At 36.7% G+C, this 25,844-nt stretch overlaps 1 protein-coding gene across 2 annotated transcripts in view; it reads right to left on the reverse strand.

Annotated features, from left to right (window-relative positions):
* Positions 1-25,844, reverse strand: part of LOC150085524 (arfaptin-2-like) — a 99,110-nt gene that overhangs the window by 49,741 nt on the left and 23,525 nt on the right. For both annotated transcript variants that reach the window (XM_090373314.1, XM_090373313.1), the window contains exon 3: positions 2,645-2,802. In XM_090373314.1, coding sequence (XP_090229440.1) covers positions 2,645-2,802 — 158 coding nt within the window. The remainder of the gene's footprint in view (positions 1-2,644; positions 2,803-25,844) is intronic.

Here is a 25,844-nt window from a genome sequence, read left to right on the forward strand (position 1 = left end):
ACTAAAAGCAAGTTTTCTACTCTTATCCTGTTCGAAATCTAGTTTGGACTGTTTAATAACTGCTTTAAAATGTATAAATAATACTTAATAATAATTTTTATTATTATGCAATGTCTTATAAAAACGTAGTACTGGAAATATTTTATAATAAAAATTCAGAAATATATGATTTCAGAGAATATAGCCTTAGTAGTTCTTGCATTAAAAATATTATGTTGAAAGTGGTTTGCGATAAAAAATAATATTACATCGAAAGGGGTTTGCGAGTCAAAAATGGTTGGGAACCACTGGACTAAGGTATCATCCATACAAGGAGCGAGGGAATGATGCAAGCAGTGGGGAAGTTGAATTGCAAATTAGCAACACATACGACATACCTGATATCCTTCCTGATGAGGTAGAACATGAATTGAAGAAAATGAAGAATCAGAAAGCCCCGGGGGAAGATGAAGTTACTGTAAAGTTATTAAAATTGGGAGGAAGAGACATGACACAAAAACTGGCAAGACTCTTCACAAAATGCATTAGAAAAGGTGTAATGCCTAAGGAGTGGAATAATGCAACCATAGTTTTGCTGCATAAGAAAGGAGATAAATTAGAAATTGGAAATTATAGACCAATTTGCTTGTTATCCCACATCTACAAGTTGTTCACAAGGGTCATTACTAACAGATTAGAGAGAATTCTTGATGAGAATCAACCGAAAGAGCAAGTTGGCTTTAGGACAGGATTCTCAACTACGGTTCACCTTCACATAATATCACAGCTAATGGAGAAAGCAAATGAATATAAATACCATTATGCCTGGCATTTGTGGATTATGAAATGGCATTTGACTCCATACGGCATAAGGCAATGTTTTGGGCACTGGAAAGACAAGGCATAGTTACCCCATATATTATAATTTTGAAGAAAATATATGAGCACATTACCTCCTTTATTAGACTAGACAAAGACAGTAGTAAATTGAAAATTGAGAAAGGAGTTCGACAAGGAGACAATATCTCCGAAGTTGTTTACTGCTGCCCTTGAGGAAGCTTTCAGAAGATTAGACTGGTTGCAGAAAGGAGTCAATGTGAATGGAGAGTACCTAAACCATTTACAATTTGCAGATGACATTGTAGTCATAAGCCACGATCCCAAAGAATTAGAGGAAAATCTTAAATCAGTTGCACAGTTAGTAAGGATTTTGGACTAAAGATGAATATGGCTAAAACAAAAGTAATGATGAACAAGTATGCCACAGAAAGGGATATAATAATTGAAGGAGCAGTAATTGAAAAAGTGGAGTCATATACTATCTGGGACAAGTCATCTGCTGTAATAATGATAAATGGCTGGAAGTCAAGAGAAGAATTGATTTTGGATGGATAGCATTCAGGAAATATAGTCACATACTGAGGAGCAATATCACAATTTGTCTGAATCGTAAAATAATGAACCAATGTATACTCTTCACCATGACTTATGGAAATGAAACTTGGGCACTCACCAAAAGAATGGAAGAGAAGCTGAGAACTACACAGCGAAGAATGGAATGAATTATATTGGGAATCAGAGTGTTAGATAAGAAGAGAAATATGTGGATTAGGCAGCAAACTCAAGTAAAGGACATTCCTATCAAAACTAAAGAACTAAAATGGTTTTGGGCAGGACACATAGCTCGAAGACATGATGACAGATGGACTAAGAAAATAACAGAATGGTACCCAAGAGGAGCTAGAAGAAAACCTGGAAGGCAACGGAGATGGACAGATGAAATTCATGAGTTTGTGGGTAGTAAATGGATGGCCATTGCACAAAACAGAAGGAACTGGAAAGTTGCTGGAGAGGCCTTCATCCTGCAGTGGATTGAAAATGACTGATGATGACCATCCATAACTCTGACTATGTGTTTTAATGCACATATTAGCAAAAACAGATTCAACATGTCAGATTCTGTGAATAATTTAACAGACTCTATTGACATTAGGTGCAAATTTTTGGATATGTTCTGCCACGAAATACATAAAAAAACACACCGTTTTGCAAACTGTTTCACAAACACTGGATTTATTAATGCTAGTGGCAACTGTATAAATTGCAAAGCTGTTCCGGAGGAAGGAACAGTCAAAACTGTTGCCAACTTAATAAAGCACTATGACTCCAATACTTTGGAAGAAGAATATATAAAAATTGACAATTTAATAACAGGGGATGAAGCAATAGATTTAAGGAATTTAAAAGCACTGAAAGTTGAAGGAAAAAGCAATGATAAAGAAAATGAAGATGATGCAATATGCTTTATTAGTAAAGTACTAAACATTAAAAGTTAGTCTGATACTACAATTGTGTAGAACAATTAGAAAGACTTAGTAGAACAATCAGCATTCAACAGAAAACTCCTCTAAAAAACTGGTAAACTGCAGCCATTATCAACCCACTGCAGGATGGAAGCTTCCTCAACAACAGCCCGTGACTACCAAATACAGATGTGGAAAGGTCAGGGAATGACCACCGCATATCCCTGGAGCAATATGGCCTTAGTTGCTAATGCTCCTAAAAACCAAATAACAAACAAACAAATAAACAACCTAATGTTATAAAAATGTATAAATTAATGAATAATCTTTTAGAATGAAAACTTCTTGATTACAAAACTCACTCTTCCAATTTTTTCAAAAATGCTCTGTCGAGTACACTTATAGGCAGTAACACTCCACTGCTTTAACAGATCAAGTTTCAGTGGTGAGGCTTTGCCCACATGATGCTCATTCACATTTACTGGAAATAAGCTTGCTTGACTAATTTCTTGGGATGGTTCTGAAAAGAAAAGAACAAAGAAATGAACTCAGTAGATCTCTGACTAATATGCAATAACTTAATAAAGTCTTGGTTTAAAATTTAAAATGAACTATCAACAAAAACAAATAAATAAACTAAATATGAATATATTTAGTAACATTTAATTAATAACTATTAATGTATAATTTAGTGCTTTCTAATAGGCCTGATGTAGACGAGTGGTCAGGAGCGTGAGTGCAGTGGCACACGCTCTTTGAGTGGACCGGGGTTGAAGCCTATGACTACTAAATATGATTAACATTTGCATTGATTGATTTATTGTAAACTCCACTGACCTGGTGGTCGTGCCGGAGTATAAACAAGAACATTTTTAGGCTTGACATAGACGAGTCATGAGCACGAGTGCAGTGGCACATGCTCTTTGAGTGGACCAGGGTTGAAGCCCGTGACTACTAAATACGATTAACATTCGTATTGATTGATTTATTGTAAACTCCACTGACTTGGTGATCGTGCCGGAGTATAAACAAGAACATTACACATCTTGTTGTTTAGCTAGTTGAATATTAGAGGAGCCAAACTATGTGCACAGTAACCCTTGATCACCTCTTCACTAACAACTCCTCAAAGTAAGCAGCAAATGCAATCCTCTAGGTATTTCAGATAACAACTTGATAATGACTTAATCTCCAATACAGCCTCTCTCCTATTTTCAGCTTTGTATTGCTTGTCACTTTTATAATATCAAATGGGATGGTCTGTGCATTTTCTATTCTTAGGTTTGACCATTGTTTTAAATTTCTTGATCCTGATATTAAAGCTTGCTCATATTATATCATCAAAATCATTCTTATGGAAATAAAACCACTTAATTTTTCAATCAACCATACAATATCATTTAAATAAACCTTAGTTTTTCATTAAATTTGGTTGTTCAAGATAAAAATAAGTCATACTGAAATGGGTTCATATTTATATCTGCAGCTCCAATTTCTGCCTAAACTGAAGAACAACAGTTGTTAACTAGTTATTATAAATGAAAGTCCAATTTTGAGAAGTCTATGGAAAATAAATTTGTCTTTTGTTCAAATGGCAATCACGTTTTTAGATTCTTCACCTGAAGAGCGAGAGAGAGAGAGCAAGTGAACTGACTTACTAGCAGTTTAGTTTTCTTCTTATTCTTGTACTGATTTTGAAAAATCTCTTCCAACCATATACTGAACATATCCTTACTAAGTTTGCCAGCAGGAAAAGTTAAGGAATTTCAAATAATCTTGATGCACTGAAGTCTCTAGATCCTGATGGAATTTATCCATCTGTTCTTCTCAGTTTCAGAAGGATTTTTTTTTTTTTTTTGATTTGGTAGTTGTTGGCGCATCGGCTTCTGTGGCCATATTGCACCTCCCAAGGTTTTTGCAGTACTTTGATCCAAGCCCGAGGCTGGAATCGAACCCGCGACCTTTGGGTTGCTGGGCAGGTACTTTACCCACTCGGCTAGCCCGGTCGGCGTTTCAGAAGGATTAACTATTTATTCTTTAAATTTTTCAAGAGTGATTAGAAATTTCGATATATCATATTAAATTTATTTGCTAATAACAATAACTTTAAAAAAAGAAGCCGAAACATATTTCAGAGATCTCTTTCTCATTTCAGAATCTTATACTTGAATAATCTCATCTAAACATTTTAAATTATTCATATTGAAACTAACAAATGGGTTTTGCTGAATTGTAAATAATTTTTCTGTATAATTTTCTCTCATATAATGTAATGTTTTATCTGAAATACAGGAACTGAAGGTCATGACATAAGAATTATTTCTCCTACAGAAATCACTGAGGTGTTCCCCATAAAGGGTGATGCCCATTTATATTTCCCATTATACAGAAAGGAGTTGGTAATTATTCTACTAGTTCTTCTAAATCACATTAGCCAAACTTCAACTTGCAAAGACATAACACAGTTGATTAAGTACTCTTCAACATATCAGCCTCAACTTGTGGATGATCTTTATTGGTCTTCACAACAGCATTCAAACACAGCAGGTTGCTGTTAAGATGATAACAAGGGAGGTTAAAATCAGTGACTACCGAAGTGGGTAATCAGTAATTTATAGAGAGGGTGAACTTTGTTGGTTAGTCACTATCTGTATAATTTCACATAAAATGCTCAAAATCAGCATTGTTCAGCCTTTTTGGCTAGTTAGGTATCATAAAAAAAATTTTTATAAGTAGTTGAAATTTTATTATTTTCAATCTATTATATATTATCAAAACTTTTACATAATATATGTTTATTCACAATATTGGCTGCCTCGAGTTTTGTATCTACATAGATAAATTGTACATAATTTCAGAAGTAACAACCAGAATTAAGTGAGATATTTTTAATTACGAAATTCAGTAATAAACACACTTGCACAAATGATTATAGTCCATCTCAGAAAACTTTTGATGCTCCTTCCACAAAAATTATTTCTGCATTATTATGGGAATTGTGGGCAATTGACATGAAAATGACAGCACAGTTTCAATTTTGTATATTTTGTGTATAACACTGCACAAAATTGTTTCAAAGAAAACTTGGTTGATTATATCATCTATATTTTATTTTAAAATGAAATTGTTACAAGAAAAGATCCTGATTTGACGACTGAGATAAGATCTTCTTCTTCGTCAAACAGTAAAAGTTACAATGGTGAAGGCAAGTGGTAGTGTTTCATTGAAAGGAAAACCCTTGTTATTTTTCATCATTATTAATTAAACTATTTACCACAAAACTCGTAAATGTATTGGTAAGGGAAGGTACCACAAAATTTTTGTCATAGCTTTATTCAATTAACTAACCAACTACCAGTCCATATCATATCAGATGAGGGGGCATCAATTGTACATGCAATGGAGGCAATAAAAAGTATGGTTGCCAAATTAAACAGTTAGCTATAATTCCAGGAGGCCTTAGCCAGATAATGCCATTGGAAAACTAACGATTGAACATTGGATATTATTAACTGAATTAGATGAGATGAACTTTAAATGGCATTGTAAATCAATATTAAATCAGCATTTTCGTTTTAAATATTCAATTTCTTTTTATTAAAAACAATAACAATGCATACAAGTATTGCAATCCATTACGAAAGAATGAAATACTGGCATAGCATTAGCATTAGTAGAGGCATTTGATGCAAGAAAGCAAGCTTATGCAGCATCAGCCAAAAAAAAAAAAAAAAAAAAACCACTTCCACTTCACCCCTCCGTTCGTTCAAAATACCTGTCCAGATGAGCCTTAAACTTATTTAGGCTATCAACCTCCACCACAAGGGATGGAAGTCTGTTCCACCAACCAACCACCCGCTGGCTAAAGGCAAATTTCCGCACGTCTATCCTACATCTGTCTTTCCTCAATTTGAATTTATGCCCTCTCAGGTGATTATTCTGAGCTAGAGGAAGAATCCCATCAGCATTGAGCATGCTTAAACCATTCAAGGCTTTATACACCTCTATCAGATCACCTCGCTGGTGCCTAGTCTCCAGACACTGTAATTTGCAAAACTTAAGCCTTTCTTCGTAAGAGCACCCCTTTGTTCCATTCACTAATCTTGTTGCCCTTCTCTGTACTCGTTCCAGCAGCTCTACATCCTTCTTGAAATAAGGCCTCCAGACCTGTATACAGTACTCTAGGTGTGGCCCGACTATCGCCTTATACAATGGAATAATCACCTCCTTATCCCTGCTGGAAAAATTCCTGTATATCATTGACAATACTCCATGAGCTACTCTTGCAGCCCGTCTGCACTGCTCAGAGAACTTCATATCTGCCTGCACAACCACCCCCAAGTCCCTTTCATTCTCTACCACTGTCAGTGTTGTACCACAGAGTTGATACGTTGCTCTGGGGTTGCTGTTTCCCATGTGTAGTACTTTACATTTGTCAATGTTAAACTTCATTTGCCACCTCTCAGCCCATCTGCTCAACCTTTCCAGATCCTGTTGCAGCAGCATAGTGTCAGTAGTGTCCTTGACAACCCTGCCAACCTTTGTATCGTCTGCAAACTTGGACATTAATCCCGATATACCATCATCAATATCATTTATAAATACAGAAAACAATAATGGACCCAACACTGAGCCCTGAGGGACTCCACTAATAACATCAGTCCACGATGAGCAGTGTCCATTGATTACCACTCTCTGTCTTCTCCCCCTCAACCACCCCTTTATCCATAGCAGTAATTTGCCTCCAATGTCACACTGCTCCAATTTGTGTAGCAGTCTTCCATGTGCAACAGTATCAAAAGCCTTTCTAAGATCCAAGTATATAATATCAAAGTTATTCCCTGCATCCAGTTCTTTTGTGACTGCATCATAGTATCCAATCAAGTTGGTCAGGCAAGACTTCCCCTTAACAAAACCATGCTGTGTCTGAGCTATAACTGAAGTCTTGTCTAAATGATCCTGCAGTGCTTCTTTAACCAGTGCCTCCATTAATTTTCCTGGAACAGAAGTTAAGCTCACAGGTCTATAATTACTTGTGTCAGCCTTTGATCCTCCTTTGTGAATTGGGGTCACATTTGCACATTTCCAGTCTATGGGTACCTCCCCTGAGTCCAAGGAAGCTCTCATAATTATGGCTAAGGGTTTGCTTACTTCCTTTGCTGCCTCCTTTAATATAACTGGATAGATCCCATCCACCCCGGGTGCCTTTCTTGTGTTTATCTTCAACAGTTTCTCCTCCACTTTACTCCCAGTTATTTCAAGATTCTGTAACTTACTGCTAGAGTTGAATACACCTCTGGCATTCCCCTCGCTGAATAACTCCTCATGTGTGAATGTCGATGCAAAATATTCATTTAGTTTGTTAGCTACCTGAGCAGGATCATCAACACTTGACCCATCAATATCAAGAGGACCAATCTGATTCATCCCTCTCCTTCTAGAGTTTACATAAGTAAAGAACTCTTTGCTGTTTTTCTTTGCATCCCTTGCCAAGGATTTCTCGTAATCTGCCTTCGCCTGCCTAACCTCCTTTGTAACTTGGTTGCATATCAACTTGTATCTATCATAGGCTTCTGTGTCATGTGTTAATTTGTAAGTATCCCATGCATTTTTCTTCTCTGCCATATGCCTCATTAGTTCATCTGACATCCATTTTGGCCTAAACCTTGAACAATATTTCTTAGTTGGTATGTAAAGCCTAGTAGCTTCCAAGATAAGTTCTTTGAATGCTTCCCATTTTGAATTTGCTGTTGGTAACATCATCAGTTGGTCCCACTGTATAGAATTTAAATACTGTCTCAGTCCATCGTAGTCGCCTTTACGGAAGCAATAACCCTTCCCTTTACCCCCTAATGGTAGTTACCTCTTTGAGTAAATCCCACTTCAGCACACTGTGATCACTGCCACCTAGTGGTTCATTTATCTGCAGATTCTTAATGCATGAAGAATCACTGCTGATAATCAAATCAAGAGTATTGCTCCCTCTAGTTGCCTCCCGAACATGCTGATGTAGAAAACAATCATCCAATAAATCCACAAAAGCCCTGCTAGTGTGTGAGTATCCAGCCCCCAAATTCCAGTCAATATCTGGGAAATTAAAATCTCCCATTATAAGACACTCTGATTTACTGGCCCATTCTATTTCCCTGTACAGTTCCTTATTATACTCATCAGAGTCATTAGGCCTATAGCACACTCCTACTCTCAATTTTGATCTCCCAATGTTTATGTCACACCAAACTGACTCCACACTGCACTGTCCAGCGATGTCGACTGGCTTCACTTCCTTGGTTTTTATGTGTTTCTTAACTAATAGCATAACACCTCCCCCCTTCCTATCCTGTCTATCCTTTCTGTAGACGTTGTACTCCCCAAATTGCAGTTCCGCATCCCTTATATCTGTGTGACACCACGTCTCTGATATCCCAACAATATCTGCCTTCGATGTTTTGAGCAATACCTCAAATTCATCAAATTTATTTACTAAACTCCTAGCATTGGTGTACACGCAAGTATACCTGCACCTGTTTCTATTCTTAGCTACCCTAACACAACCCATGTGTTTACTTGTACCACAATGGCTCCCAGCAGTCTCTGAAATACCATGCATCTTGTTTTTCAGGCTTCTGCTCATTCTAATAGAAGCAGTGCAAGAATCTCTTTCACCTCTGCCAGTGGCTACTGTCAATCTATTGGTCTTTGTCTCCCCCCAAGCTAGCAGTTTTCCGACCCACCTAACACTGCCTCGATAGCATCAGCAAATATTCTTGCACCCTTTCTATTTAAGTGTATCCCATCCCTGTAGAAGCAATCTCTCCTGTTAACAAGTACAGTCCAGGCTGAAAAAAATTCTACCCCTTGAGCCTTGCACAATCTTTCCAGGGCCGAATTGATCGACAAGGCTCTCATCATATACTCCCTCCTATCGTGTCTGGGCAGAATTGCAGACACTTTCAAATTCAACCCTAATTCTCGGCTTTTGTTCAACAGTGACCTGTACTTGTTAAGTAATTCTGCCGGTCTCCTACTCTTAATATTATTAGTGCCAACGTGTACAACTATATCACCTTTTGTGCCCTTAAAAGATGATATTCGCTCTACAACGTCATCAACCTTTGCCCCTGGCAGACATACCCTGGTCCTGTTCCTCCTATCTTTTTTACAAAGCATGTTCCCCGTTTCCCTGACAATAGAGTCAACAACAACTACTAGTTCCTTCGGGACCAGCGCATTCTGCCTTGGGGGTTGTCTCTGTGTCACGCGATGCCCAAGTGCAAGCTCTGGCGTTGATGTGGGCAGCTGAGAGCTTGATGGGCCCCTCAATTTAGTTTCTTCGAGGGCATCCACCCTGTCCTTCAAGCTCTCATATAGGCTCAAAAGAACGCCGAGTTGTTGCCTGATATTGATACACTCCTTGCATCGCGCGCACACACAAAGACATCCCCCTTGGCAGTATCATGTCCCGTACCCGATTGCTCTGCAAACATCAAGCAAACAGTGCATTTTATAAGGCTGTGAGTCAGAGGACAACTGCCCCCCTCAGTTCTGCTCTGAGCCACAGCACTTCCATTAGCTTGAGCCTTTTGCTTTGCTGCTCTGGTCTGAGTCATGATTCTATTAATTTATTAATTAATTATGTTATGTTATTAATTATATTACGTTTGTAATCTAAGTCGTTATATGTATTTATTTAAACGTACAATTTAACTGCTAACGAAGTTCAACTAACGCTATCTAGTACGGTATATAACCTACGGTATATCTAGTACGGTATCACAATGGCGGGAAAGTTAATAACGGTAGCGGTAGTTACGAACACGTGGAAACCCTTACCGATACTTTTACAAGGCCGAGTAAAGAATAAATACACCAAATTAATCAAAAAATCACAAAATAATGTTATACTACTAAATTTAAATCAAAAGTTTTAGAAAAATAATAATTTCAAATCAATAAATAAGAAAAATCCACTTAGCGGCTTGGAACACGACCGTCACTAGTAGCCTCGTCAGCATACTCCAAGAAGAATTCAAGTAATCCATAAGCTTTTAAACTAACCATTGAACATTAAACTGGAACCGCCTTTTTGACTTTATAATGAAATCTCCAAGGTATTCTGCATATCTTTGAATTACAAATACAGCAATACCTTGCTTAGCACGGCTTCAAACAGCACAGGTTTTACTATAACATGGTTTTCAATTAAGTTGAAAATTTACTGCACATGTTAAAACTCATTCAATAGCCTAGACATGTACTCTGCATATATGCAGCGATGCCAACTCTATTGTCTCACATGTGCCAATAGCTCCCCGTGGGCAGTCAGTGGCAACGTGCAATAGTTTTCAGTATTCTTAATTCCATCCTGACGAGACAACATGATAGCTTTTCAAACTTTTCATTTCATAATTTAATTTTTACCCCTTTAAATACGATCAAAAATATATTTGCATCTTGGCTAGAAATCACTGCCAACAACATGCGTTCTTTTGGCAGCATGTTTTGCCCCATTTGGCAAATGATTTCACTGGTTTTGAATCGCAAATTCAGACAATTGCTGAAGACATTGTGAAGATTGGAAGACTTGGGATTCAAAACTTTGGACACTGCCAATGTATGTGATTGCATTGACTCCCATGCAAATGACTTAGATGATGCAGCTCTCCTTGAAATTGACAAGCAAACTGCATATGAAGAAGAGGAAAACAATTCTGAAGTGGACCACACTGAATGGCACCAAAAGAATTTTCAACAGAAGAATTGAAGTAAGTTTTTCGGTTGACTTGGCCCGCAAGGTGATTATGAATTGAGATCTGGATGTTGAACATAGCATCAAGATATGGCAAATTTTACAAGGTGGAATTCGATGCTACAAAGACTTGTATGACGAGAAAAAGACATGACTTCACCAGACTTTATTATTGAAATACCTAAATAAACAATGAAGCTTTTTCTCATCTCTCATGATGTTACCTTTTCATTAATAAAATTTTTGCAATATTTTTTTTTATTTCAAATCCTTTTAATTGGCTATCAAGTGCAAATTGTTTATAGACTTTCAATGGTACACATTCAATTGTTACTGTTATTTGGTTTTTTTAGGAGCATTAACAACTAAGGCCATATTGCTCTGGGGATATGCGGTGGTCATTCTCTGACCTTTCCGCATCCTCCGTATTTGGTGGTCACGGGCTCGAATCCCGGCCTAATCAAGAAGCGTGTGCTATGCACTGCTGCTCCTGCCCACGGAGGCGCCACGCATTCAATTAAAACTCATTATAATTATATCTCAATCAGCACGGTTTCACATAACACAGAACAGTTTCGGTACCAATTATCAGTGCTATACGGTGTATTAAAATGTGAACAGATGAACTGATCACAGAATACAGCTTACCTCTGGGTAAAGTAAAATGACTATTTTGCATATATGTTTGTAGAAGTGTGTAATCAGAGTACTAACAATTGAAATTTATAAAGTACATTCTCAAATATCTTTGAATACAGTCAATTTTTCTAAAACATTTATTACCAAAAAAAAAAAAAATCATCATTCATTATATGGTCTAAAATCCCTGATTGAATCAAACATCTAGTAATAGATGCAGAAAACTGCCATACAAAAATCAGAATTTAACAAATGTGTTAATACTTAATATAGTTCAATGGTAAAGCAATACATTTGCTTTAACATTATAAGTACCATTATAAGTAAAGAAACAACTGTGAAGTGCTTCCAACAAGCAAGTTTCTAACATCAAGTAGAGGATGATGAATGAAAGGAAGAAACTGTTCTAGCTGAAGTGATTTGTTCTTCCACTAAATATTCACATTTAGCCCAACTTCAACTCACGAAGATGTAACACAGTTGATTTAGTATTCTTCAGCCTACAAAATCTCAACTCATGGATGATTTTTTTGGTTTTTACAATGGCATTTAAACACATTGGGTTGTTGCTAAGATGATAACTAATTAAATAAACTGCTTAAAGTAAATATCTTGTAACAAATGCAGAAAACTGCAATACAAAAATCGGAATTTTACAAATCAGTACTGGTACTTAATGCCGGAGGAAATTTCAAGAGACACTATTGTGAAGTGCTCCCACAGTGCAGGTTTCCAATACCAAAGAAAAGAAGATTATGAATTTGAAGAAAACGCTGGTCTACTTAAAGTGATTTGTTTTCTTACACTGAATATTCTAAAAGATGTGATTTCTGTTGATGAGACTGCTGAGACTTATTGCCCATCAAGGATGATAATGAGATATGATTAAAAAGAAGCATGTCATCGGAAGGAAATTTATGAATTAAATAAATTAATAGGTAGACATTAAACTTATTTTTGATCTTCATATTACCCTTATATATTTAATTTGGCAATAAAATGTTTTTAAAAATTTGATTGTATTGAAAAATATTTGGGAATGTGTGCTGATAAATATCAGGAGTTAGTACTATAGTTGTTTTCACAAGCAAAATTATTTGTTATTGTAATTATAGTAATAATTTAATTAAATATTACATAAATTAATGAAATATAGGTGAGAAAAGAAAGAACTGTTTATATGAAAACTAAATTGAATGCTTTGGAAAGAATTGATAAAGGTGATTCTCTAAAAAAATTACTAGTGAGTAGGTGTGGGTAAGACAAATGTAAAAGACTAGGAAAAAAATCATAAAAAATATAAAAGGATTTTGCACTTAGTTCATTTCAAAAGGGTTGTTAAGTTCTCACTCCACTTTAAAGAATCCAAAATTGGAAATAGAAGACATGCATAATGGTTGTGATTTAAGCAACAAAGACATGAAACTCCAATCAGCAGACTCATAAAAGCAGTATAAAAAAAAAAAAATAATGTTTTTGTCAACCATCAAAAGACTGATAATAGAAAGTTCCATAGCTTAGACTTTAGAAAAAATGCTACAGTATTAATGTATTGAGTATCAGAGGGAAGAGATTAGCTGCTGATCAGCTTGCTGCTCAAACATTTACAGATTATTTAAGGTATTTATCAAAAGCAAAAAACTGAGTGGAGAACAATTCTACAATATGAACAAAACAGCTCTAAGTTATAAGATGTTGTTTACAAAATCATTGGCAAAAAAAATCGGAGCCTGTGGAACTAGGATACAAAAGATCCAAAGATAGAATCATTGTAGCCACCGGCAGTATCAAAAAACAACAACTAAAACTCACAAACTGTTTCTTTTTGCTTTTGTTGGTAAATCACCTAATCCTAAAGCTTTTAAAAATAGATATATTCTACACCATTCATAAAAATCAGCATGGATGGAGTCTGCATTATTTCTATCATTTGTAAAGAAGCACTTGAAAAAAATAAACTTACCTGAAAATGCTATTCTCCATTTGAACATTCCTTTATATCCCAATTATGAAGATTTCAAAGAAGGGAATATAAAAGCCATGTTTTTAGCACAATGTAACATCCTTGATAAAGAATATCAAGAATAACATAAGCAAAAGTTTCAGTTCAATTTCAGGAAAAACAGACATCAATATAGGTCTTATAGAATCATCAAAAGTCATCAGCATCATAGCTTGGTTTATAATATAGCACTAGCATGGAACAAAATTCTAAATTCAATATTTAATAAATCTTGGAGAAAACTTTGGTCCGAGGTCAACAACACTAACGAAAGTTCTGAAGTACAATAAGATAATGAAGAACAGTTTATTAACTGAGTTCAGGCAAACTGAAAGTTCAAAAGATTTACACAACAGATTCAACAATGTTTTCTAACAAACAGCCACCAATGTGTGAGAAAATGAAATTATGACAATGCAGAAATCATATCCAGGGTCAAAAATTTCTCATGCAGCTGCCAAAAACACTTTACATATAGCTTTAGGTTATACTGAATAACAGAGTGATTCAACAGTCAATGATGTTACATTTATTAAAAAAAAAAAAAAAGTGGAGGGGCCGCCATGCTGAAAGACATTTCATCACCTAAAAGAAGGAAAATTACTGATTTTATGTAAATGAAAGTACACGTATATGTTTTAAGTAAAAACGAAATTCTTATGTTATGTATGTATATATTTTTTTATGATTCCCTGTTTTAAATTATTTTTTCAATTAACTAACCAACTACCAGTCCTTATCACATCAGATAAGGGGAATTTAAAATAGCATTCCCCAAACTAGAGCAGCAAAGCAACGGGTACAAAGTGGCAGGAGTGCTGTGACTCGGGGGAGAACTGAGGGGGGGGGGACGATTCTCCAAACGCATCATTGCCTAAAGAAATGTGCAACTTGTGAAATGTTTGCTGAACTCTCTGGAACGGAACATGATATTGCCATGGGGGATGTCCTTGTGTGTGCGCGCGATGTAAGGAAATCAGGCGACAACTCAGCGTTGTTATGGGCCAATATGAGAGTTTGAAGGACAGGGTGGAATCCCTCGAAAGATCTAAATTGAGGAGCCCATCAGGCTCTCAGCTGCCCACATCAATGCCAGAGCTTGCACTTGGTCATCATGCAACACAGCAGCAACCCACAAGGCAGAATGTGCTGGTCCCACAGGAACTAGTAGTCGGTGACTCTATTGTCAGGGAAACGGGTAACATGCTTTGTAAAAAGGATAGGTGGAACAGGACCAGGGTATGTCTGCCAGGGGCAAATGTTGATGACGTTGTAGAGCGGATATCATCTTTTAAGGGCACAAAAGGTGATATAGTTGTACACGTTGGCACTAATGATATTAAGAGTAGGAGACTGGCAGAATTACTTAACAAGTACAGGTCACTGTTGAACAGAAACTGAGAATTAGGGTTGAATTTGAAAGTGTCTGCAATTCTGCCCAGACACGATAGGAGGGAGTATATGATGAGAGCCTTGTCGATCAATTCGGCCCTGGAAAGATTGTGCAAGACTCAAGGGATAGAATTTTTTTCAGACTGGTCTGTACTTGTTAACAGGAGAGACTGCTTCTATAGGGATGGGATACACTTAAATAGAAAGGGTGCAAGAATATTTGCTGATGCTATCGAGGCAGTGTTAGGTGGGTCGGAAAACTGCTAGCTTGGGAGGATACAGGGACTAATAGTTTAACAGTAGCCGTAGGCAGAGGTGAAGGTGATTCTTGCACAACTTCTATTAGAATAAGTAGCAACCTGGAGCGAGGGGTGCTGGGGGTTTCAGGAATGGATGGCAGTCATCCTGAAATAGGTGGGTATATGGGATGTGTTAGGGTAACTAGGAATAGGAGCATGTATGCTTGCATGTATACCAATGCTAGAAAAATAGTAAATAAATTTGATGAATTTGAAGTGTTGGTCAAGACATCAAAGGCAGATATTGTTGGGATAGCAGAGACGTGATGTCACACAGATATAAGGAATGCAGAACTGGAATTTGGGGAGTACAATGTGTACAGAAAGGATAGGAAGGGAGGAGGTGTCATGCTGTTAATTAAGAAAAACATAAAAATCAAAAGAAGTGCACCCAGTTGATATAGATGAACAGTGCACTGTTGAGTCAGTTTGGTGTGACATAAGCACTGCGAAAGCAAAAATAAGAGTAGGAGTGTGTTATAGGCCTAATGACTCAAATGAGTACAATGAACAATTATACAGAGAAATAGAGTGGGCCAGTAAATCAGAATGTCTTATAATGGGGGATTTTAACTTCCCAGATATTGACAGGAACTTGTGGGTTGGTCATTCACACACTAGTCAGACTTTTGTGGATTTATTAGATGATTGTTTTCTGCAGCAGCATGTTCGAGAGGCAACCAGAGAGAATAATACTCTTGATCTGGTTATCAGCAGTGATCATTCGTGCATTAAGAATTTGCAGATAAAGGAACCACTAGGTGGCAGTGATCACAGTGTACTGATGTGGGATTTACTTAAAGATATAATTACCATCAGGGGTAAAGGAAAGGGTTTTTGCTTCCGTAAAGGTGAGTACAGTGGTCTCAGAAAGTTTTTAAATTCTGTACAGTGGGATAAACTGACGATGTTACCAACAGTAAATTCTTAGTGGGAAGCATTCAAGGAATTAATCGTGGATGCTACTAAAAGTTTCATAAATATTAATAAATATTGTTCAAGATTTAGGCCTAAATGGTTATCAAATGAACTAATGAGACTCATAACAGAGAAGAAAAATGCATGGGATGCATATAAATTATCAAGTGACTCAGAAACCTATGGCAGATATAAGCTAGTCTGTAATCAGGTCACAAAAGAGGTTAGGCAGGCAAAGGCAGATTACGAGAAATCCTTGCCAAGAGATGCTAAGAAAAACAGCAAGGATTTCTTTACTTATAGCAAACAAACTGAATGAGTATTTTGCATCTACATTCACACACGAAGAGTTATTAAGGTTTGGAAATGGCAGAAGGTTATCAAATTGTGGCAGGATACTTAATGATTTTGTAATAACTGAGAGCAAAGTGGAGGAGAAATTGTTGAAGTTAAACATAAGAAAAGCACCTGGCATGGATGGGATCTATCCAGTTATATTAAAGGAGGCAGCAAAGCAACTAAGCAAACCCTTAGCCATAATTAGGAGAGCATCCTTGGACTCAGGGGAGGTTCCCACAGACTGGAGATGTGCAAATGTATCCCCAATTCGCAAAGGGGGATTGAAGGGTGACACGAGTAATTACAGACCAGTTAGTTTAACTTCTGTTCAGGGTAAAATAATGGAGTCACTGGTTAAAGATGCATTGCACGATCATCTAGACAAGACTGCAGCAATAATTCAGACACAGCATGGGTTTGTTAAGGGAAAGTCTTGTCTGAAAAATTTGATAGGATATTATGATGTGAATACAAAGGAACTGGATGCAAAAAATAATTTTGATATCATCTATTTGGATTTCAGGAAAGCTTTTGACACTGCTGCGCATGAAAGACTATTGTACAAATTGGAGCAGAATGGTATTAAGGGTAAGTTGCTACAATGGATAAAAGGATGGTTAAGTGAGAGAAGACAGAGGGTGGTAATCAATGGGTGCTGCTCTTCGTGAACTAATGTTATTAGTGGGGTCCCACAGGGTTCGGTGTTGGGTCCACTGTTGTTTTGTATATTTATCAATGATATTGATGAAGGTATATCAGGCTTAATGTCAAACTTTGCAGATGATACAAAGGTTGGCAGGGTTGTTAATGACAGTAATGTCAGTGTGCTACTGCAACAGGATCTAGATAATTTGGGCAGATGGGCTATGAAGTGGCAACTGAAGTTTAACCTTGACAAATGCAAAGTACTGCATATGGGTAGAAGTAACCCCGAGAAACTTACCAGCTGTGTGGTACTACACTTAAGGTGGTAGAAAATTAAAAAGACCTGGGAGTAATTGTGCAGGCAGATATGAAGTTTTCTAAGCAATGCAGACAGGCTGCCAGGGCAGGTCATGGGGTTTTGTCAATGATACATAGGAATTTTGCTAGCAGGGAAAAGGAGGTGATTATCCCTCTGTATAAGGCAATGGTCAGACCACGCCTTGAGTACTGCATACAGGTCTGGAGGCCTCATTTTTGGAAGGATGTAGATTTACTTGAGCGTGTACAGAGAAGGGCAACAAGATTGGTGAGGGGAATGAAGAAAAATGCATATAATGTTAAATTATGCAATTAATGTTTGCTGTAGATCGCTTAAGTCACATTTATAAGTAACAGAAAATTTTATAATATTGCAAAGTATTACATACCCCACCTGGCTGGCAAAATTTTCTGGTAAGAACACTGGACTTCATTATTTTCCCTAGAACAGAAGTCAAACTAACAGGTCCGTAATGCTCTTGTCACCCTTTGTGAAGTTGAGATATATTTGCATATCTTCAGTCCGTGGGGACTTCCCCCGAGTCCAAGATGCTCTCATAATTATGGCTAAGGGTTTGCTTACATCTTTTGTCACCTTTAATATAACTGGATAGATCCAATCCAACCCAGGTGCCTTTCTTATGTTTAACTTCAACAATTTCTCCTCCACTTTGCTCTCAGTTAATACAATATCATTTAGCTTCTCGTTAGAATTTGATAATGTTGTGACCTCCACACTTCCCTACTGAATTCCTCATGTGTGAATGTAGATGCAAAATACTCATTCAGTTTGTCAGCTACCCGAGCAGGATCATCAACAGTCTAACCATCATTATCAAGTAGACCGATCTGATTCATCCCCTTCCTTCTAGAGTTTACTTAAGTAAAGAAGTCTTTGCTGCTTTCCTTTGCATCCCTTGCCAAATATTTCTCATAATCTGCCTTTGCTTGCCTAACCCCCTTTGTCACTTGATTATAGACTAGTTTATATCTACCATAGGCTTCTGTGGCACCCAATAATTTATATGCATCCCATGTCTGGGATGCATATAAATTATGAAAAAAAAAAAAAAAAAATGCATCCCATGCATTTTTTTCTCTGCCATGAGTCTCATCAGTTCATCTGACATCCATTTATACCTATATCTTGAAGAGTATTTCTCAGTTGACATGAAAAGCCTAGTAGCTTCCATGATTAATTCTTTGAGTGCTTCATATTTAGAATTTGCTGATGGTAACATGATCAGTTCATCCCACTGTATACAATTTAAAAACTATCTGAGACCACTTTAGTTGCCTTTACAAAATAATAACCCTTCCCTTTACCCTTGATGGTAGTTATATCTTTAAGTAAATCCCACATCACTACACTGTGATCACTGCAGATTCTTAGTGCATGAATAGTCTCTGTCGATAATCAGATCAAGAGTATTGTTCCCTCTGGTTGCCTCTCGAACTTGCTGCTGTATAAAACAGTCATCCATTAAATCCACAAAAATTTTGCTAGTGTGCAAGTGACCAATCCACAAGTTCCAGTTAATATCTGGAAAGTTAAAATTCCCCATTATACGACATTCTGATTTACTTGACCACTCTTAATTTCAATGGAGGAAAACATTCTCAATGGAAGTAATATGATCATTTAAGCTATCTTCCAGATGACAGATGGCCTTGCCAATATAGCTAGCATTGCAGTATGCTATAAATCACCCAACCATAAATCAAATTAAACTATGTTATAAAATGCAGTGTATTATAAATCATCTCACTTTTTTTTGCAAATTTTTTGATTGGGGGAATACAGTAATTGAAGTTTTTTTTTCAAGAATTTGAAAAGTGCTAATATTATAACTGTGCAAAATCTTAACAATTCCTTGATATATCCTTGAGCAGAAAGGAATAAGCCATACTGAGTGCTCAGTTTGAGTCCATTCAATGAAGTATGATAGCGGAAAAAACACAGTAATGGCATTTGCGTTAAAACAGCTCCTTGTAGTTGTTTTTAATACAAAGTTTCCAGTCATATTGCTGGAGGGTAACTCTGGAATCTTTTATTTAGCAAGTGATGCAAGGAAGCAAGCTTATCCAGCATCAGGCAATTAAAAAAAAAAAAAAAAACGCTAGCTGAATAAACCTGTATATCCCCTTTAAAAATTTGTTTAATCTTAAATCCAATGAGTAATCCGTTATTGGAACAAATTCCATCTGGAATTTGTTCCAATAACGGATTACTCACTTGCTGAAAGCAAATTTTCATAATCTAACTTTCAATATGTTCTTTCAATTTAAATTTATGTCCCCTTAAGTGTGTTGTCTGAGAAAGTTTAAGGATGCCATCAGTATTCAGTTCACTCAATCCATTTAAAGCCTTAAACACTTCAATTGGGTCTACCCAGTTCACTTCAACCAGGTTTCTACAAATTTCAAGAGCTGCAATTTGCAGAATCTTAACTCTTTCTTGGTAAGAGTACTCTTTTATGTGCCTGACTAGTTTTTTTCTCTTCCCTGCACTCATTCCAACAGATCTATATCTTTCCTAAAATGAGGCCTCCAAACTTTTATGCAGTACTCAAGACGTGGCCTAACCACTGCCTTACACAATGGTATAAACACCTCTTGGTTCTTGTTGGCAAAATTCCAGTATATCATTGGCTGAGCCCCATGAGCTGTCTTAGCAACCTGTATACACTATTCAGAGAACTTGTCAGACTGTACAATCACCCCTAGGTGTTTTTGTTCACTACTTTGAATGTGGTACCACCCTTTGGTATGTTATTATGGGATTACTGCTTCCATGTGCAGTGCTTTGCATTTAGCATTGTTAAACCTCAGCTGCCACTTCTTGGCCCACAGCCTAATTTTTCTAGGTCTTTTTTCAGTAGTATGGCTTGACTGCTGCATTAACCACCCTACCAACCTTTGTATCATCTGCAAACTTAGAAAATAAGCTTAACGTGCTTTCATGAAGGTCATTAATAAATACTGAAAACAGTAAGGGGACTCTGCCCTGAATCCTGAGAACTATTAGAAAAGCAATACTCATTAAACCCCTCTATCTACTACAAATTAATCATCCCTTTATCTATAGCAGTAATGTGCCCCTAATTCCACACTAATCCAATTCATACAGCAGTCTTTTGTGTGGAACAGTGTTCTACACAAAAGATTTACTGAAATCTAAATATATGAGGTTCAAAATTATTGTTTGCATCCAGTTATGGCATCACAGTGGCTAATCAGATTGGTCAAACAGAATCCCAACTCCCTCCTTTTACAAACCCATGCTCTGATTTCCATATACAGTAGACTCTCGATTTTCCGGGATAGATGGTAAAATAAAAATCCCGGATAATTCAAAAATACAGTAAGTCTTCAATATACGTTCCAGGACTTCTTACGCAAGTCGAGTTTTACGTAACTCAGGAATGACTAATAAAATTTTGCTCCTATATCCGTGATATGCCAAAATTACAAAAACCACATAATATCCTCAGAAGAATGAAGAAAAATAGTTATATATTTTCAATTAGTTTATACATATATATATATATTTTTAATTAGTTCAATTAAAAACTATCTGGGGACAGCGGTGAAGTTGCTGGAGTAGTACATAACAAAAGAAAACATTAAAGGAAGAAATTGTACAGTAAAAACTGATATGTATTTCATAGCCTTGGCTATCATAGTTGACTTCATTGGTGCCGATCCCTGCACCGCTTCTCGTATTCTGTCTTTCTCCTTTATTATTGTGTTCACTGTTGACACTGAAAAATCTAAATTCTGCGTGATACTTGTTTATTTTTGACCATTTTCAAACACCCTTATTTTAATTTTCTAATCCAACTCAATTGATTTCCTTTTCTTGATAGATTTACTAGTACCACTGTCATTTATTCTTAGTTGGCACCATAATAACGGTGAAAATGAAATTTTCTGTTAAGAACTTCTCAGAGTTAAGGCAAAAATCCACTATTATCACACTTTACTAAAACACCTTTCTGGAGGTCACTGCCATAAAACAATAAAAACAATTTGCAATTTCTGGGTTACTGGGCTTTTCTGTTAGTGCATCTAATTATAAATGGGTAGTAAATTCAATCTTATTGCATTTGCGATAATACCAATATCTGGAATTCTGTAGGATTTTACATTATTATGGTGAAATATGTCCCCCTTCACTGAAATCTTCAGTCATATAAAAAAAACCTTTAAGAATCTTCTCTTCATTCCTATTTTTAAGCTTGTTACTCCATATCCTGCTTGTGCAATTTGTGCGTGCCGTGATCGTCTTTATTGATTGATTATTATTATTATTATTCTGTTTTAAATTTTACAATCCTAAAAAAGAAAAAAAAAATTTGAGTGAAAAAAATTAATGCAAGTTTGAAGTTACGTCAGTTGGGGACTTACTACAGTATATTCAAAAATGCTCAAAATTCTTCAAAAAATTCAAAAATTTTTTACAATTTTGCGCATGATTTGGTTGCCAACATTATAATGGTTCTTTAGAGATTTAATTTAACGGATGCATCGTTTTCAAACTTTTGAATAATTTCAAGTGTTTGTTTAATTGAAAGTGCAACTCATTTGCGTTTACCCATCATTACAACAATCGAAGTGACGCACTAAATCAAACTACTTTTGTACACATTTGTTCTCTTTTTTTTTTTTTTTTTTTGAGAATCGGGTGTGAAGACAGTGGGGGGGGGGTTTGCAAGATAATAATCTCCCAATGATGACTTTATAATGCCCTGCTCGTCGCTTATTTACGACTTACAAAACACCTGTTTATACTTATTCTAGCTATTACTTGAATTTTATGATTTCTGGTTGATTATATTTTATTTTTATTTATTTTTTTTATTTGGAGTCTTGAAGTGTCCCGATTAAACTGATCCCAGTAAATCGAGAGTCTGCTGTAATTGCATTCCTGCAAAGATGATCCTGCACTACTTCTTCGCCACTGACCCCATTACTTTTCCTGGAACAGAAATGAAACTTACAGGTCTATAATTGCTCGTGTCACCATTTTATTCCACTTTGTAAATAGTAGACACATTTGCACACCTCCAATCAATAGAAATCTCTTCTATATCTAAGGTTACTCACATAATTATGGCTACAGGTTTGCTTGCCTCTTTTGCTGCTTCTTTCAATATAACTGGATAAATCCCATTAACCCCAGATGTCTTATTTACTTTTAGGTTCAGCAATTTTTCTTACTTTCTTCAACTATAACTTCAGTTCAGCAATTTTTCTTACATTCAATTCGAGACTCCAAACCCACCGATGATATCAAAAGGTGGGCCAGATTTCTCTGGGGGGGGGGGCACTCCAGAGAAGGAAAAAAATATATATCCTGTGGTATAAATAAAAAAAAAAAAAAAAAAAAAAATGTGACAGCCACCCAGTGTGGAATGTGAAGAGAAAGAAACAGAAAAATAAAAGTAAAATAAAAATTTAAAAATATATATATAATAAACAAAAGTAAAAATTAAATTTTTAATTAAATTTAATTGAAAGTAGTGTAAATTAAATATAAAAATTAAAATAATAAAAAATAGCTACACTGTGTAGAATGTGGAAAAGAAGGAAAAAAAAAACTGTGGCAGCTACACTAAAATGCAGAAAAAAAATTGACAGCTACAGAGTAGAATGGAAGCAAGGGAAGGAAAAAAAAAAACCTATTAATACAACCACTGACCCCATTACTTTTCCTGGAACAGAAATGAAACTTACATGTCTATAATTGCTCGTGTCACCATTTTATTCCACTTTGTAAATAGTAGACACATTTGCACACCTCCAATCAATAGAAATCTCTTCTGTATCTAAGGTTACTCACATAATTATGGCTACAGGTTTGCTTGCCTCTTTTGCTGCTTCTTTCAATATAACTGGATAAATCCCATTAACCCCAGATGTCTTATTTACTTTTAGGTTCAGCAATTTTTCTTACTTTCTTCAACTATAACTTCAGTCCAGCAATTTTTCTTACTTTCTTCAACTATAACTTCAGTCCAGCAATTTTTCTTACTTTCTTCAGCTACAGCTATAAAAAATCATTTAGCTCATAGTTAGTGTATTTCTGGTTAGTGCATTCCCATCCCTAAAAACTTCTTCATGCATGAATGTAGATACAAAATATTTATTTAGATGTTTGTCAGCAACCCGAACAGAATCATTAATAGTTATGCCATTCAAATATAATAGCCCAATGCGGTTCATCCATTTCTTTCTAGTGTTAACTTAATGTACTTTAAGCCCTAGGCATAAAGTACAGGAGCCATTGGCAGGTAGTAATCACACGATCATTAGCTGGAAGATAAAGAAAGATGTTGCAATAAAAGTTAAAGGTAAAGGCATGGGTTTTAATTTCGTAAGAGGATACTATGATAGTTTAAGGCACTAATTGTTTGGCATCTGTTAATGGGCAGATTGCAGAGGAAGGGCTAATACATTTGAATTATGGAATACCTTTAAAGCAATGATCACAAAAGCCATGAATGCATGTATACCATGAAGAAAATATAGCATGAGGAGGATGTCAAAATGGATGAATATGGAGTTGGCCGGTATAACAGAGTAGTAGTATGAGTAGAGTAGACATGTGTTTTTGTAGGAGGCTGCTCCTAGAACGTCAGTTGAACTCCAGTGGAGCGGCTATGGCACTTAGGACAACAGCTCTCTTTCAAGGACAGAATCTGCTATCCCCCTGCCAGTATGGATTCATTCCAGGATGATCCTGTGAGGAGGCTCTCTTCAATCTATCTAGTTCTGCACATAGAAAACCCTGAAGCAAAATTTGAGCTTGCCATCTCCTTGACTTCAAGGGCACATTTGACACTGTCTGATGGGGCAGTACTCTGGCGTGCCTCTGGACAGCCTCCTATTCCAACCATTTCTATAAACTTTTCCAAAGCTACTTTTCAGATAGAACAGTAATTCTAAAGTCAAAATACCATCATGTCTCCAGGCCAGTCACCTGGAGGTGCCCTCAGTCCTGGGACCTCTCGTGTGGAAAATGATCCTACAAGACTGGCTTTCCAGCTCCTTTGCCAATACCAAGATTGTTGCTTTTGCAAACAACCTCATGATCATGGTGTCTGGCCGCTCTCACAAAGCCATAGAAGACAATACTAATCGGGTCCTTGACGACCTCTCTCTCCCTGAGCCGCACTAAATAAACTACGGATAAATCCAAGCAAGATATAAATGATGCTCTTAAAAAATAAGCTTGACCTCAGGCGGCCTCCACAAGTTTAAGTCTCTAGGGTACAACTCCCTATTGTAGTAGTAGTGGCATGTGATGCAAGAAAGCAAGTGTATGAGCTTATGCAGCATCAGCCAAAAAAAAAAAAAAAAAAAAAACACACCATTTCCTCCAAATGCCTGTGCAGTTCCTCCTAAAATTTATTGAACCTATCAACTTCCACAACAACAGATGGAAGTTTGTTCCAGCAATTAACCACCCGCTGGCTAAAGCCCAATTTCCGCACATCTATTCTACATCTGTCCTTTCTTAATTTGAATTTATGCCCCCTTAGGTTCGTAATCTGACAAGTGGAAGGATCCCATCAGAATTCAGCGTGCTCAACCCATTCAAGGCCTTATACACCTCAATCAGATCCCGGCGCAGGTGACTAGTCTCCAGCCACTGCAATTTGCAGAACTTAAGCCCCTCTTGGTAAGAGGATCCCTTCACCAATCTTGTTGCCCTTCTCTGTACACACTTAAGTAAATCTACATCCTTCCTAAAATGAGGCCTCCAGACCTGTACGCAGTACTCAAGGCGTGGTCTGACCATTGCCTTATACAGAGGGATAATCACCTGCCTTTCCCTGCTAGCAAAATTCCTATATATCATTGACAAAACCCCATGACCTGCCCAGGCAGCCTGTCTGCATTGCTCAGAAAACTTCATATCTGACTGCACAATTACTCCCAGGTCTTTTTCATTTTCTACCACCTTAAGTGTAGTACCACACAGTTGGTACGTTTCTCTGGGGTTACTTCTACCCATATGCAGTACTTTGCATTTGTCAAGGTTAAACTTCAGTTGCCACTTCTTAGCCCATCAGCCCAAATTATCTATATCCTGTTGCAGTAGCACACTGCCCTTACTGTCATTAACAACTCTACCAACCTTTGTATCATCTGCAAACTTTTAACATTAAGCCTGATATACCTTCATCAATATCATTGATAAATATACAAAACAACAGTGGACCCAACACCAAACCCTGTGGGACTCCACTAAT

This window comes from Mastigoproctus giganteus, chromosome 5, assembly GCF_048544385.1.
Source record: "Mastigoproctus giganteus isolate SK-2022 chromosome 5, ASM4854438v1, whole genome shotgun sequence".
NCBI classification, from domain to species: domain Eukaryota; kingdom Metazoa; phylum Arthropoda; class Arachnida; order Uropygi; family Thelyphonidae; genus Mastigoproctus; species Mastigoproctus giganteus.